This window comes from Aphelocoma coerulescens, chromosome 2 (assembly GCF_041296385.1).
Source record: "Aphelocoma coerulescens isolate FSJ_1873_10779 chromosome 2, UR_Acoe_1.0, whole genome shotgun sequence".
NCBI classification, from domain to species: Eukaryota; Metazoa; Chordata; class Aves; order Passeriformes; family Corvidae; genus Aphelocoma; species Aphelocoma coerulescens.
The window spans coordinates 65,311,052-65,326,524 of NC_091015.1; the positions used below are offsets into that span (position 1 = coordinate 65,311,052).

The 15,473-nt window shown below is 42.2% G+C and overlaps 1 protein-coding gene across 10 annotated transcripts in view; it reads right to left on the reverse strand.

Annotated features, from left to right (window-relative positions):
- Positions 1–15,473, reverse strand: part of PDE1C (phosphodiesterase 1C) — a 417,412-nt gene that overhangs the window by 135,914 nt on the left and 266,025 nt on the right. For 9 of the 10 annotated variants that reach the window (XM_069007856.1, XM_069007860.1, XM_069007858.1 and 6 more), the window contains exons 12-14: positions 15,369–15,470; positions 13,928–14,048; positions 1,964–2,045 (exon numbers count right to left, since the gene is read on the reverse strand). In XM_069007856.1, the coding sequence (XP_068863957.1) occupies positions 1,964–2,045; positions 13,928–14,048; positions 15,369–15,470 (305 nt within the window). Of the gene's footprint in view, positions 1–1,963; positions 2,046–9,937; positions 10,016–13,927; positions 14,049–15,368; positions 15,471–15,473 lie in introns of those variants that run through there. The other variant, XM_069007863.1, reaches the window with a different exon arrangement.

Consider the following 15,473-nt stretch of genomic DNA (forward strand, 5'->3'; position numbering starts at 1 on the left):
GCAGATAACAATTATAGAATCCCTAAGGTTGGAAAGGATCTTTAAAATCATCAAGTCCAAACATATAATAGCACAATTTGGCATTCAGTAAGAACTTACTTTGGCAAAGAAATGTAATTACTAGTCCAAGAAACAATTTGTTGAGGCTATTAATTAGATAAATAAATGAATGAAAAGACATTATTTGTCTGAGAATCTAACCTACAACTTTGAAAGTCTTATCTCAGTGACAGCCAGAAAACATAAGTGGTTTCAATTTAACAAAAGGGACATTAGAAAAAGACACTGTCAAACTGTGCAGCAGACTGAGAAATTAATAATTTTATAATGGCAGAAGGCAAAAAAAAAGAGTAGTTATTAATGGCAATGGATTATTAAAGTGCACAAATGAAATAGTATATGACAAAATAAGCCTGCCTTTGTCTACTGACAAGTGCCTCTAAGGTAAATTGTATTTGTGATGGTTTAATATAGCATTAATTTTGCAGTGGCTTGACACAAGGAGTATTGGAACAGAAGTTTCTTTCCTCTCCTGGTCTTTCTGAGCAAAGGAGCACAATAGGAGAGGACCAGGAAAACTGGTTCCTAAGCACAGACAACCCTATGTAGAGGGACCCCGGGGGAGGTACAACTCCTCTTCCCTGTAAGGAGTGAGGAACATATCTAAAAGTTGATAAAACAGATGTGTAAGAGAAGTATCCACTTGTACTTTCTCTCAAAGCAACCAGAGAGGGAGAGTTTATCTTCTCCCACAGCACAACAATAAACCTATGTCCCGGAGTCATCAGCATGAGTTTTAGCTGAAACTGTAGCACTTCAAGTTTGTTGCTGCTTTCCTCCAGGGAGCTACTGGCGGAACACACAGTTGTATGGTGGGTTATTGTTGCAGAGGAGTAAATGCCACAAGCCTGGTAAACCAAGCCAGGCTTGTATAGGGCCTTCTAACTCAGATTCTGAGGTGAATTGTCTAAACTTACAAAGCCAGAAAAATTTGGGATGCTGTCTCTGAGATAATGGCTTGCCTACCAGGAGCAATGAAAGAATTTTAAACAGGAGCAGCTCTTAGCCAAATATATGAATCTGTACTTTCCTAGGTTCAGGGAAATCTTTTGTTTCATTCTTCAAGAGAAATTTCTTGCTTCAAATATTTTGTTTGGTTTTTATAATATGTCTTTTGTCTTTCTGTTTTTCTAAGTTCCCTCAATTTTAGCATCCAGGTTATCTTTCCTTCTTTATTACATTTGGCTACCTATTCTCCAGTTGAGGCTCTTCTATCTACTTCACTTACTTCCAAGGTATAAAAATCCACCCAGAAATCCACCTTTTCCATGTTCCCTTCATTGCACCAAGTCCCCTAAGCAGTTTCACTTAGCCCTTCTTGTTCTTTCAGTAAATGTCAGGCTTGTTGCTTCATCCTTGCCCTAATTTTTCACTCAGTAACTGAAGGAGAGGTAGAGAAAGTCTGTTGGTGAGTCTGTAAAAAGATCTCTTTTTCTGAATGGGTGGCTCAGAAAAAGGTTTGCTAGTTGCTTGGCTTCAGTGAAAAATAATGGTTGGTTTAAAGCATTGGGAGGGAAAGGGTGAAAGGAATAAATTGTTTTGCCCAGGTCATCAAAGGAACTGACATTACATTTTCATATACACCAATGACACTCATTCACATGATATTCCCATGTGTGCCTTGTCTTCACAGCTCACAAAACCATGGAGTAAGTGTCATAACCAGGTACTGTAGTTATTTCTGCAGACACATCAGAGGTAACTTGGTTACTGTATGGAACCATCTCCATAAATTTAATGTCTCCTCTTTGAATTGTCAATCTGGAGGAAATAAAGCCATTGTGCCTTATTTCCTCTCTTTAACATAGTTCCAAATGATGAGATCACTAGGATCTCAGCCCTATTGGGAAGACAAAGTTTTTTCTTTTAAGATGTTACTTTGCATGCACCAAAAGGGACATACCTATTTGAGACTGAGCAACCATAGTAGATTTCCGATCACACAGAGGAGAGAAGGGCAGCCCTAGTTCTGCTTCTTTGTCACCCTGGAGAAAAAAATTGACAAGAAATTTTAAAAAGAAAAGACACATTGTTCTTTAATATCTTATGTCACGACTGTAAAAGCCTCTCATTTTACTTTCTTTAATTAAGTTTGGACTTCATTTAGATAGCTTGTTTTTAACAGAAATTGAGAATTTGAGTCTGGCTGGAAAAGTTGTAGTCCAAGGAGAAGTTGGTGAATTAAGCATCTGGATTCCAGTGATGTTTCATCAGAACTTTCCCTGCTTGCTTGCTACTTCTATGCACCAACTAAAAACCCACTTGAGCACAAGAATGCTTCTCACTGCAGTTCTCCAGAGAACTCAGTTCTCAGAGCAAATCTTTCATGACAAAACATCAGTGTCAGGACTGATTTTTCAAGGCTTGCACTTCTTTGCATGTCTTTTTTAGTGCTTCAGATAAGGCTGGCCAGATGCAGATTAGTATTTTTTTCCAAAGAAAACACTAACAGTTTTCTATGAGAAAGTAACCTGCTTGGTTGATGTGGGACAAGCTGTGGACATTGTCTACCTGGATTTCTCCAAGGCTTTTGATATGGTTTCCAATAGCCTCCTCCTAAAGACACTGATGCATTATAGTGTAGACAAGTGGTCCATGCAGCAGGTGGGGAACTGGCTGACAGGCCCCAGCCTGTCAGGAAGTGGTAGTAAATAGCTTCTTTTCAAACTAGCAACCTGTCACAAGCAGGATACTCCAGACATCAACACTGGACCCAATGTCTTTGTAAGTGGTCTGGATGTTGGGATCAAGTATACCCTGGTGAAGTTTGCTGGTGATACCAAACCAAGTGGGAAACAGGATAGTTCTAAAGGGAGAGTCATCCTGCAGGCAGACCTGGATAGGCTGGAAGAGTCGGCTCACAAGAACCTTATGAAGTTCAACAAGGACAAATGTTAGGTCTTGAACCTGGGAAAACATAATCCAGGACCACAACACAATCTTGCAACAACCCAGCTGGGGAGCAGCTCTGTGGAAAAGGACCTGAGGGTCCTGTTGGACAACAATCTAATATGAGTAAACACTGTGGTGCTCTGGTGAAGAAAACAACTGGATGGTGGGCTGCATCAACAAGGGTGTCACCAGCAGAGATAAAGAAATCATTATCCCACTCAGTGCCTGCCAGGCCACAGCTGCAATACGGTTTTCAGTTTTGGTTCCCCCATGAAAAAAAAAAGTGGATAAGCTGGAGAGGGTTAAGAGAAGGGGTACAGGGATGATAAAAGAACTGGGAAGCCTGCCATGTAAGTAAGGCCTGAGTGAACTGTGTTTGTTAAGCCTTGAGAAGAGAAACCTTAGGAGAAACCTTATCACCATGTTCCAGTATTTAAAGGCTGGAAAAGAAGATGGATTTTACAAGGAGGCACATGAAAAGATGAGAGGTAATGGATACAAGTTATTCCTGAAGAGATTCTGTTTAGATGCAAGATAAAAAATTTTCACAATGAGATCAGCCATTAAAATAATCTCCCCGGGGGAGTGGTGGATTCCCCAGTGTTGGACACTTTTAAGATTCAGCTGGATAGGGTGCTGGACCATCTTATTTAAATTGTGCTTTTGCCAAGAAAGGCTGGACCAGATGATCCTTCAGCTTCCTTCCAACCTGGTATTCTATGATGCTATGAATACGACATTTCACGTTACCTTTAGATTACATTTACATTTTAATTATCTAAGTCAAAACATGCCTACCGGCCCTCAGAACAGAAAGTCCTTTTCTAGCATCACAACATGGTAGAAGATCAAGTGTTATAACCCCATATTTCCCAGTTTTCCAGTTTTTCAAGTCACATGTTTCCAAAGGCCCTTTAATTTAATTCAGTCACTCTATAACATTGGTTTATGCTGAGAAGATATGTATAGGATGGCATAGCTGCACTATTCCCCATAGAGCATTCAAATTTAAATAGCCTGTTAAATATACTGTAAAAACATTTCCTTAAATTAGCAGCTCACTATAATTGTGCTGAACTTCTTTCCAGTGTTCTGACTAATGTCAAATAGAAGCTAAAATATTCAGGAAACTAACCAGAGAAAAGCTTCTGTGGGTATAGGAAGAATTTAATTCTTCTTCTTTTTGTTGATATAACATACATAAAATGGGGGCACAAGTTCTGTTAGGATTTTGCATGGAACAACAAGCAATAGTTTCCTTCTACTGCAGAACAATTCTGCTTTATATTAGGAGCCTGATATACAAATAGCAGAGTAAAACACAAATTAAACACAGAAATATTTCCAAGTAACATTCCTTTACTGTGTCAGCTGTGTCACTCAGAAAAACCATCTCTCAATGCCTGCTCATTCTTCTCTTACTCATTAGACCTCCTAAAGACCCCAGTGGCTAATTGTCTTGGAAAGGAACACCTGCCTGCCTTTGTGACTGCTCAGAGAGACACTTGATTTCTAAGCTGTTTGAGCAGCTCCCTAATAGCTAGCTAAAACACAGTAGTAGAACTAACTAATAAAGGGAAGATGTTTGCTTTAAGAGATGCTCAGAGATGTTGAGTATAAAAAAACAGTATTGTACTTAGAATCTTTCACCCCTACAGCATGGTCACTTGGTGCATGAAGACCTGTGTCATGTCACATCTCAAAATACTGGGAAACCAACAGGGTTGGGGATCTTTTCCGATATAGGTTAAGTCAGGCTTTATGTCTCTGCAGAGTACTTAACAGAAAGGAGAGGAAAAGGTCTGCAATTAAAGACCATAAGGAAATACATGTCTAATCCTAGGTCAAGAAAATTCAACCATAGTCCCCTTGGCTAGTAGTAGTTCTCAATATTGTGGTTTAGGGATGGTATTCTCCAGTTTAGTGCTCCCACTAAAAACCTCAAAACCATGCATTACTCACTCACTCCCCATTCCCCTCCCCCTGCAGTGGGTTGGAAAGGAAAATTGAAGGCACAAAAAAGTTACAGATCATAACTTAAGAACAATCTCCTGCAAACAGCAATGAGAAAAGAGAACAAACAGTAATAGCAACAATATGAATAGCAAAATCATACAAGAGAACAGCAAGTGATTCACATGCAGATGCACCCCATGGAGCCCAACCTGACTGCCACCACACTACTCTGCCCCAGAAGAAAGCCCTTCCCCCGTCCCAGGAAAATGATGTGAAGTGGTATAGAATAACCTCTGGGTCCTAGCCATGCCTCTTCTGCCTGCTGTAAAAATTAACCCTGTCCCATTCGGAACCAGGACAGTACCCACCCATTATTCTGTACCATTTGCATCATGCCCAGATCCTACACTTTCCAACTATATACATATATATAGACATATATATATATATATATGCATTTAAAAGCACTGTTATCATTTCTGTAGTCAATGACCATCCCCCCAAGATGCCTGTTGAGCTCATTTAGTCCATGACTGTGGGTTCTATCCATCCTAGGTGTCTTCCAGGGCAGAAGGGCTGGTGTGCTGTTGGCTGGTTGCCAGCTGCATCAGGAGCTCACAACTCGTGTATCTGGAGCAGTCCATAGTTCTTGTCCATGGTTGGTTATGGCATACAGTGGCAGTGTCATTCAGCAACCAATATTATACAATTCAACATTACAGACTGTTCTCACCCAAGAATCAAATCCCTTTGAGGTATACATAACGTTTTCCCATCACTCTGCATTACACACCAAGTGCACCAAGTGCATCCTTGAGCAAAACAATCCCACATTTGCTTGAGGCAGGACTAAGCCAAAATGTCTTTCCAAACATATTCCTTATATGCACCTGTCTTAGGGTGACTTTATGGTGTGTATCCCATATCGCTGCGTATGCCCAGAAATTAATTCTTGTGCCTTTCTGTGCCTTTAAACTGAGCCTGAGAGGGGGAAGGAAAAACTGAGCAAAACTTTTTCAAAGCAGTTTGCAGCTTGTTCAAGGTCACACAGAGATAGCGACTTTGTTTTCAGCTGCGGCAGGGGAGCGAGGAAGCACCCGGCTTGCTGTTTTCCAGTCAGCTTTTGGCCAGTTTTTCGGTTTCTTTTCTCCGGAGAGAGACTGAGAGTTGAACTTTTTTTCCTTCCCTGGAATTTCAGATTTTCTCCCTTTTCTGCTGGACTGCTTCAATATCAGAACACATTGGGAGGACTTTCCACCGAGCACAGAGGGCCTGGCCGTGGGCCAAGCCCCAGCTCTGAGGAGACCAAAGGGAGGACTCTAACACTTTCCCAGATTTTTTCTCCACAGCGAGAGATTTCATTATTTAGCATTATCATCTTTTTCCCGTGTGTTTGTTAAATAAATAGTTTTTACCTCCTTCACTATCCTTCAAGGAAAATTTATTTTTCCCAAACCTGGTGGGGGGATGGCTAGCTGTGACCTGCCATCTCTCAGAGGATAAATTTCTAAATTTGGTGAAACCGGAACAGCACCACCGGGACTTTGTCCCCTTCTATGGTACGAGGAGGTTTTAATTGGGCGGGAGGAGCTTGATTAGCAGAGCCTCTAGTCTGGACTAACCAGGTGGCCTCCACAAAATGTAGATCCCAATGCTTGAACATCCCACCACCTATGGCTCTCAATATGGTTTTTTAACAGCCCATTGTACCATTCAATATTCCCAGAGGCTGGTGCATGATAATGAGTATGATACACCCACTCCATAGCATGCTCTCTGGGCCAGGTGCCATGAGGTGATTTTTAAAATGAATCCCATTGTCTGATTCAATTCTTTCTGGGGGGGCATGTTGCCACAGGACTTGTTTTTCAAGGCCCAGGATGGTATTACAGGTAGTGGTGTGAGAGCACATCTCCAGTGGTTGCTTCCACCACTGTAAGTACATAGTACACAAGTACACTTTCTTGGTGATTTTGCCCGAGTGCAATGCAATCAATCTCCCAGGCCTCCCCATATTTATATTTCAACAATTGTCCTCCATACCATAGAGGCTTTATCTGCTTGGCCTGCTTGATTACAGTGCATATTTCACAGTTGTGGATAGCCTAAGAGATAGAACCCATGGTTAAGTCCACGCTCAATCAGAAGCCCATCTCCTTCCTGTTGCACCTCTTCCTTGAATGACCTGAGGCATCATGGGCCCACCGAGCCAGACATAATTCACCCTTATTCTGCCAATCCAGATCCACCTGAAACACTTTAATCTTGGCATCTCAATCCACCTATCCATTGTTGTATTGCTCTTCAGTAGTCATATCAGCATATATCAGCAGTCCGGATGGGTTTACTCCACACAGCCAACTGGTCTTTTTCCATTGGTCTGAGGGCCATCCCCACAGAGCATTTGTTACCATCCACAAGTCAGTGTAGAGGTGAAACACTGGCCATTTCTCTCATTCAGCAATATCTAAAGCCAGCTGGATGTCTTACAGCTCTGCAGCCTAGATCTACCTTGTCTGATTTCTGCAACTCGCCACACAGAACTCCATAGTATAGCAGCTTTTGATTTTTGGTATATTCCTACAATACAGCAGAACCATCAGTAAAGAGTGCACATCACTTTTCATTTTCTGGTAGCTGATTATATTTGGTGGGACTTCCTCAGCACATGTCATCTTTTCCTCCTCCAATGATGATAGTCCAAAATTTTTGCCTTGAGGCCAAGTCTTAATTTGTGATTTTGCCTTCAGGCCAATATCCCTGGGCAATTAGGGGTTTCTATCTGAGCTTTCTGAGTGATCAGTGCAACCCACTTACTCCACGTTGCATCTGAAGCATGATGTGTGAAAAGGACTTTCCTTTTAAGCATCCAGCCCAGCACTGGCTATCAGGGTGCCAGGAGGAGCTGTGCTTCAGTGACAATCACTTCTGAAGCAGCTAGAACACCTTCATTAACTGCCAGTACCTCTTTTTCAGAGGTGTAACAGGCCTCATATCCTTTGCATTCCAGACTCCAGAATCCCAGAGATTACCTTCAAGTCTCCCAGGGTGTTGGAACTGTAAAAAGAAGAGAGCCTGGGGACTCCGGTGGGGGGAGGAATTTGCAGACCAGCCAATATGGTTGATAAGAGCAAAACTCCATTTATTAGCAATCCAAAGGCACTTATACAGTATACCAGCTTGTTAACTCTTAAGTGGCTTAAACCTATTAAAGTGCATTTCTGCTTCTACCTAATTAGACTACATTGGCAAGCTTCTACTAGTTATGTTCTGATTAAAAGAATTCAAAGTTCACCTCCCTTCTCTCACGGTCTTATCTACACAGCTGTACCTTCTCAAAACTCCCTTCTTGTTTCCCAGGCCTTTTCTCACTCAAGAATTTTCTCATGGAGAGTTTTTCTCACACACAGGCCTTTTGCTTGCAGGCTTATTGCTTGCATAGTTCTTTTATTGATCCCAATAATTCTATTTCCCAACACCAGGGTACCTTTTGCCAGAGACTCCAGGAAGGACCTGATTGCAGTGTACAGCACATTTTTCACATTTTGTCCTGTCCTAACTGGGCCTACTGCTCCCAAGGAATCTCCTGTTTAATTTGTTACAAAGCTTGTTGATGTTCAGGACCCCACTTAAAATATTTCTTCTTCTGTGTCATTTAATAGAGAGGGTTTACAATATGACTGTAATCTGGAATATACATCCTTCAAAATCCCACAGTACTGAGGAAAGTTCGTGTTTCCTTCTTGCTGGCTGGTGGGGACATAACTGCTATTTTGTTGACCATGTCCATTGGAATCTAATGATATCCATCTTGCTATTTTACTCCTAAAAACTGATATTCCTGGGCAGGTGCCTTGACTTTACTTTGCTTTATGGCAAAATCGACCTTCAGGAGGATGTGGATTATCTTCTTTTTTCAAAAATCCGTCTCTGTTGTGTTGCGCCGCACAATAATGTCATCAACATGTTGCAAGTGTTCTGGAGCTTCACCCTCTTCAAGTTCAATCTGGATCAGTCCATGGCAAATAGTGGGGCTGTGCTTCCACTCCTGGGCCCATCAGTTCCAGGTGTATGGAACGCCCCTCCAGATAAAAGCAAACTGTGGCCTGCACTCTCTTGACAAAGAAATGGAGAAAAATGCATGACCAATGTACATGGTGGTGCCACTTTGCTGCCTTGGACTCCAGATCGTCCTCAAGTTCCAACATGTCTGTCACAGCAGCTCTCAGTCATGGTATGACTTTGTTCAGGATACAGTAGTCCACTGTCAGTCTCCACTGGATTTATGCACTGGCCATATGGGGCTATTAAAGGGTGAGTGAATCTTGTTGACCACTCCCTGGCTCTCCAGTTCATGAATCATCTCATGGATGGGAGTCACAGAGTCCCGGTTGGTGTGGTATTGTTGATGATGTACTGTTGTGGTAGTGATTGGTACCTGTTGATCTTCAACCCTCAGCAGTCCCACAGCAGAACAGTCCTCTGAGAGACCAGGCAAGGTGTTGAGGTGTCTAATTTCCTCTGTCTCCACAGCAGCTATCCCAAAAGCCCAACAATGCTCTCTTGGGTTCTTGAAATACCCTCTCCTGAGTTAGCCTATGCCAAGGACACACAGGGCCTCTGGGCCAATCAGAATGGGGCATTTTTGCCTTTTGTTCCCAGTCAGGCTCACTGTAACTTCCAGTACAGTCAGCTGTTGGGATCTCCCTGTCACCACAGAAATAGAGTTAGATTCTGCCCCTACAGATCTTGATGGCATCAGGGTACATTGTGTGCCAGTGTCAGCTAAAGCATTATACTCTTGCAGGTCTGATGCACCAGGCCATCAATAGATCCAGCTGTCCCTTTCCTCCTGCTGGAGGCAGGCCTCCTCTAATTCTAGTCTTAGTAGTCATTGTTCACGTCTTGTAAATATGAAGTGGATATCCTTTCAAGAGGATCAGAAGTAACATCAGCCCTTCCATTCTGTCTGAGGACTTGCCCACTGGAAACTGAAGCAGCATTTATCCCTGAAGAATTTCCTGTGGTGGTTGTCCTTCCTCTCAACTCACACACCTGTGCTGCTAGGGGAGAGGTAGGTTTTCCATCCCTCTTTCTCATGTCTTCTCTGTGGTAAAGTAAAACTGCATGTTATCTCATGGTGTGTGCCCTTTATCTCAAGCCAGTGAGTGCACGCTTCCAATACCAGAGACTGTGGTCCATACTGGAGGGGCATAAGACATTTCCTCTCTAACATGCTTGAATCTTTTGAGTCTGTCTGCAGTCTTGGACAGTCTTTCCACAGGCAACGCACAGTTTGGTAAGGAGGAAAAAGTTATTCCATTGTTGTGTAGTCACTTGCAGCTCTCTCTGTTCTCTTTCTTTCATTGAGATCAATGCTAATGAGTTGGTGTACAACAACGGTGCACTCCATACAAACTTCCGTCACATGGGTTGTGGATACAAATATTGCTTTGTTTATGGTACAGTAGAAAAATACTTTGACAATGGATGTTTTAGGATTTTAGCCAATCATCCTAGGGGGTGGCTGATCCTTTGACCAATTAGACTATGAAGGAAAAAGTCTATAAAATAGTTTGTAAAATAATTAACTGAATCAATCTTGCTGCACAATTCCTGCCTGTTGGATCTCTCTTCTCCTCTCTACCACTGCGGGACGCTGTAATAGGTTGTGTCAGCTGGACCTGATCTGAACCCATTTTTTGAATCTTTATAGGTTACCTCCAGCACAGCTAATTCTCTCAGGTACCGGCTACATTTCTCCACAGCTTTCCCTCTGCTTGAGCATGCAACTAGAACATATTTGTGAGAATGAATACCTTTCTCTCACACTTGATGGGAGCTGCTCCAGAGGCTAAGAGTTTCTGTCCTTTTCCCTATCCCTTTGTCAATGCCCACATCCCGGGACAGGGATCCCAGTTGCATGGCTTCACTACCATCTATCTTGTTTCGTAATATGGGCCGCAATATCCCAGCACCAGACCAGGCAAGTTACCAGGGGCTCGCCCAACTGGCAGCTGAAGACTTTTCACATATCTTGCAGCTCACCTGGGAATAGGAATCAGGCGGCTATCTCTGGCTGAGAAAGGGGTTACCAATAGTTAGCTCATGTAAGCATGAGCTAACTATTAAGAGAGAGCAAATGTTAATCACAAAACCTAAGAATCAGGATTCATCTTAATCTTGTCAAGATGAGAGGAACAGAACCTGTTTTAAACCAGCACAAAAACTGCTGAATCATCCAACGAAGGACGGCACATGCTCCAGAAAGAAAGGTAAAAAGTACATTGTGACGAAGACTACTAATCTTCATCAGAAAGACCCCCAAGGAAGAAGAGGAGCCTTCCTCAGTGCAACCACCAGGATACACAGTGAATTCGTGGCACATATGTTAATGATATTAGTGACTTCCAAGAAGTAATTTGTATGACCACTCCTATCCCAAGGAATGTGATGAATATTCATAATTTTTACCCATAATACTGGACTGTATGCAGTGCTGTGTGTGTGTGTGTTAGGAGCAGCGATCCCCCACACATCTGACACCAGACAAAGCAAATGCCCGCTTCTCTGACTCTGTCTCTGAACTGTCTCTTGGCCCGGTTTGGGGGGATTGATGGTCCTGCCTCGTCCTCCCATTGGGAGAACCTTCACTATGCAAAGCCGATACCACATAGTACAGGAACAAAGCAATCCTGACCCCTCTCCTTACTCATGGAAAAGAACATCACGGTGGACACTTAGGGTATATATGAAGTATATACAGGGTTAGGTACCACAGCCTTGTGAGAAGACCAAGCAACACTGTGACCAGTGGCTCCATACCTAAATTTATTAGTAAAACTAATGCTTAGATCAAATTTGTTTCCAACACTCTGTGGCCACATCTGTTGTTATCTCAACTCTCTGAGTCCCACATTGGGTGCCAAACTAGGCTGCTTTGGTTTAGGAATGGTATTCTTCAATTTAGTTCTCCCACCAAAAAACTCCAAACCATGTTCTGCTCCCTTATTCCTCTCTTCCCCTTTCCCTCTCCCTCCCCCTGCAGAGGGATGGAGAGGACAATTGGAGGCACAAAAGATAAAGATCGGCAGTTGAGATAACAATAATCTATTGGAAACAGCAATGAGATAAGAAAAGGACAGTAACAGCAACAATGTGAATCAAAAAAGCTTTCAAGAGAGAAGTGGTGATTCACATGCAAATGATAACCAAATGCTACCCCAACCCAGAAGACAGCCCTTCCTCCACCCCTGGAAAACGAAGTGAGATGGAGTAGAATAACCTCCAGATCCTAGCCATGCCACCTCCTGTCTACAGCAAAAATTAACCCTGTCCTGGCCACAACTAGGATATCAATTCATTAGAAGTATGTGTTTTTCTTCTAATGTTTAGTAGGGATGTCCTTATTGATCTAGTACTAAGTAACTTCAATGAACACAAATCTATGCTTCATGGTAAGCTTAATGGTTTTCCTGAAGAGGAAATAAACACTGCATCTAAATTTGGAACTAGAATATGAGTTTTATATATATCTTCATCTAAGAGTGTTGTCATCTGTCATACAATAAAGCAGAATTTGTTGGCTGAAATTAAAATATATAAAACAGTAGCTTTGTCTTCACTACGTGTGTAAAATAAATCAAAATGTGGAGGTTTTGTGGTCTCACATCTTAGTGTGAGGCAATCTTAATTGCCTCACAAGTCTTTGGCAGTCATGTATTTTAAAACATTTGGTACAACTTTGACCTAGAAAAGCATAAATATGCAGATTTTTCCCTAAAATTCATGTTAAAATCATCCTACTTGCCTGAGCCTCCTGTGTGGCAAGACAGAATCAGTTGCAGCTATGATCTATCTGTGTCCACCCAGTAAACCAATTCTTGGTTTGAAAAACCAACCAAAGGATTAATTTCAAAACAAATTTTTGTAATAACCTTGTAAAAAAAAAGGGATTACTGCAGTGCCTTTAAAAACAGATACCATTTTTAGAAATTGTCAGAACTTTTAAAGAATTGTCATATTTTCCCTTTTGCATTTAGATTTGCTATAGAACAAGAAGTTATTGGACTTTGGAAGGAAAATAAGCACTTAACTGCTTAGGTTAGTAATTCACATTGGAGAAAAGAATCCTGTACACTCCTTAAGTGATCTGTTTGCTTTTACATTTTTTTGGTTGGTTGGTTGGTTGGTTGGTTGGTTGGTTTTTTAATTCTTTAATTGCTTTTTATTAATCACTTGGGGACCTTGTAGCCATCACACAGAGCTCAGTGATTTGTCTAGATCTGTGGGTCTGTCAACAGGTGGTCCACTATGAACTATAATTTTGATCAGTTCACTTCTTTTAATAAGGGCAAAGTAAGACTTTTTCACATCCATCACAACAATGTAAGTAGAATTCCATAAAGTACAGCTACAGAAATCTGGTTTTATGGTTCTAGAGCTAAGTAGAGTGACATATATTCCATATTTTTCTAACCTGAAAGACATACTAGCTTCCCAAATTAGGATTTCTACTATGTAGGTAATGTTTACATCTATAGGGAGTGTATCAGACACTACCTTCCTAAGAGGCATACTAGCCAGTGCTAATGGTGCTAGAGGAGAAACCTTCATATCATTTAGGAGGTTCTTACAAATATCAGAGAAAAAGGAAAATACCTGTGTTCATATTTTCCTACTTCCTTTCGGGGAGGGGAGGGGAGGGGAGGGGAGGGGAGGGGAGGGAAGGGAAGGGAAGGGAAGGGAAGGGAAGGGAAGGGAAGGGAAGGGAAGGGAAGGGAAGGGAAGGGAAGGGAAGGGAAGGGAAGGGAAGGGAAGGGAAGGGAAGGGAAGGGAAGGGAAGGGAAGGGAAGGGAAGGGAAGGGAAGGGAAGGGAAGGGAAGGGAAGGGAAGGGAAGGGAAGGGAAGGGAAGGGAAGGGAAGGGAAGGGAAGGGAAGGGAAGGGAAGGGAAGGGAAGGGAAGGGAAGGGAAGGGAAGGGAAGGGAAGGGAAGGGAAGGGAGCTTCCCTAGCTTTACCTGTCTGAAGAACTCCTCTAGCAGAGACATGGTCCAGCGATGATGGAGATCCCAGGCCTTGGCTGGATGACTGATATCTGCTGTATGTAATAACAGTGATAAGGCTTTCGGCTTGTCAATTCTGAAAACCCAAAGGAACAAAATAATTAATTGTCTGCTCTTGCAGCGAAGAACAACAAAAATCTTACCTACAGGAAAATAAGGTAATTAGAATCTTTGGCCAGGGTATTGGTCAAGTGGTTTCTCTTATCATAAAATCAGACAACTCTGAAAGACAGTCTTATTTCTCCAACATACACAATTCCTGTTTTAAAAGAGACACTAAGAAATGCAAAAGGAAATGTTGCTCAGCCTTGCTCAGCAACTTTCCAGGCTTGCTTGTCCTCGCTAGCAGTCTTGAAGAGCTGCTCTGTTCCCCATTTCATCTGTGCTGCGTTTTATGCAAGCTTAGAAGAGAAGATGGTTCCTGTCATCCCACTGTAATGAATAGTGGGGATGTCTTGGGATGTGACAAGTCTACACAGTAACTGATAAATGTTTCACTGATAGAAGACTAGTGTGAGAACAGAAGGGAGTTCTAATTTCACAGAAAAAAAGGCTGGTGATTTCTTACGACCATAACCTAGGAGGCTAGCCCAAGAACCCAGTAATGCTTTCTTTGAATGGGTGGTCTCATTTTTTAATTCTACTTTTTGGCTATCCAAAATGGTTGAAATGGTTGAAACACTTGTAGATTCTGAGAGGATCAGGTGGCCAGCCACACCCTGCTCTGATACAGGTGTAATTCTGATATAGGCATAATTCTGATACAGGTATAATTCTGGAAGGCTCTGGATATAACTTTGTCCAGGGTGAAAAATTGACCATCACTCAGAGCAATATAGAAGGAATTCTTTGAGGAAGAGCTGTGGACAAAATATTACAGCTCCCAATGACATACTGGGAAGAAGAAAAGGCTTGCCTCATACTGCTCCATCTGATATTTTCCAGTTCTTTCCTCAGTGGATCTCAAGTTTTCATCTGTTCTCTGGTTATGAAGCAGGCCCCTTCCAGGGGTGACAGCTGATACCTTCTGCATAAGGGCAAAGTGCAAGTTGTGTTCTGCAGGTGTTAAAATGTTAAGTCATACTCAATTGTAGAGGTCACCCAAATGAATCATGTCCTTGATGTTACCCACCAGGGAAATGCCCAGTGAGGCTGGTCCCAACAATGGTGACATTTGAAAGCTTTGGGCCACCAGCACAGAGTATAGATGTTCGTGTAGGCATGGGCCCATCTCTTCCTAAGTGAATTCATTCAAAATTCAACAGCAGAAGGAAAATTGTTGTGGATATCAAAGAAAGAGAGGGTCTCTGGAGAGATGCTTTTGAAGTTAAACCCATTGACAAAACACCAGCTGAAATGCAGCCCCCTCATTGCACTATGTTGTGAAGTGACTCACCCTTCTGGTTGCTGCAAAGCATTCTTCATAGCTTTGATTTGCTGGAAGTGACAAGACATGTCTGTAGCCAACACCATCTCAATCACTAGAGCTCTCAATTCCCTT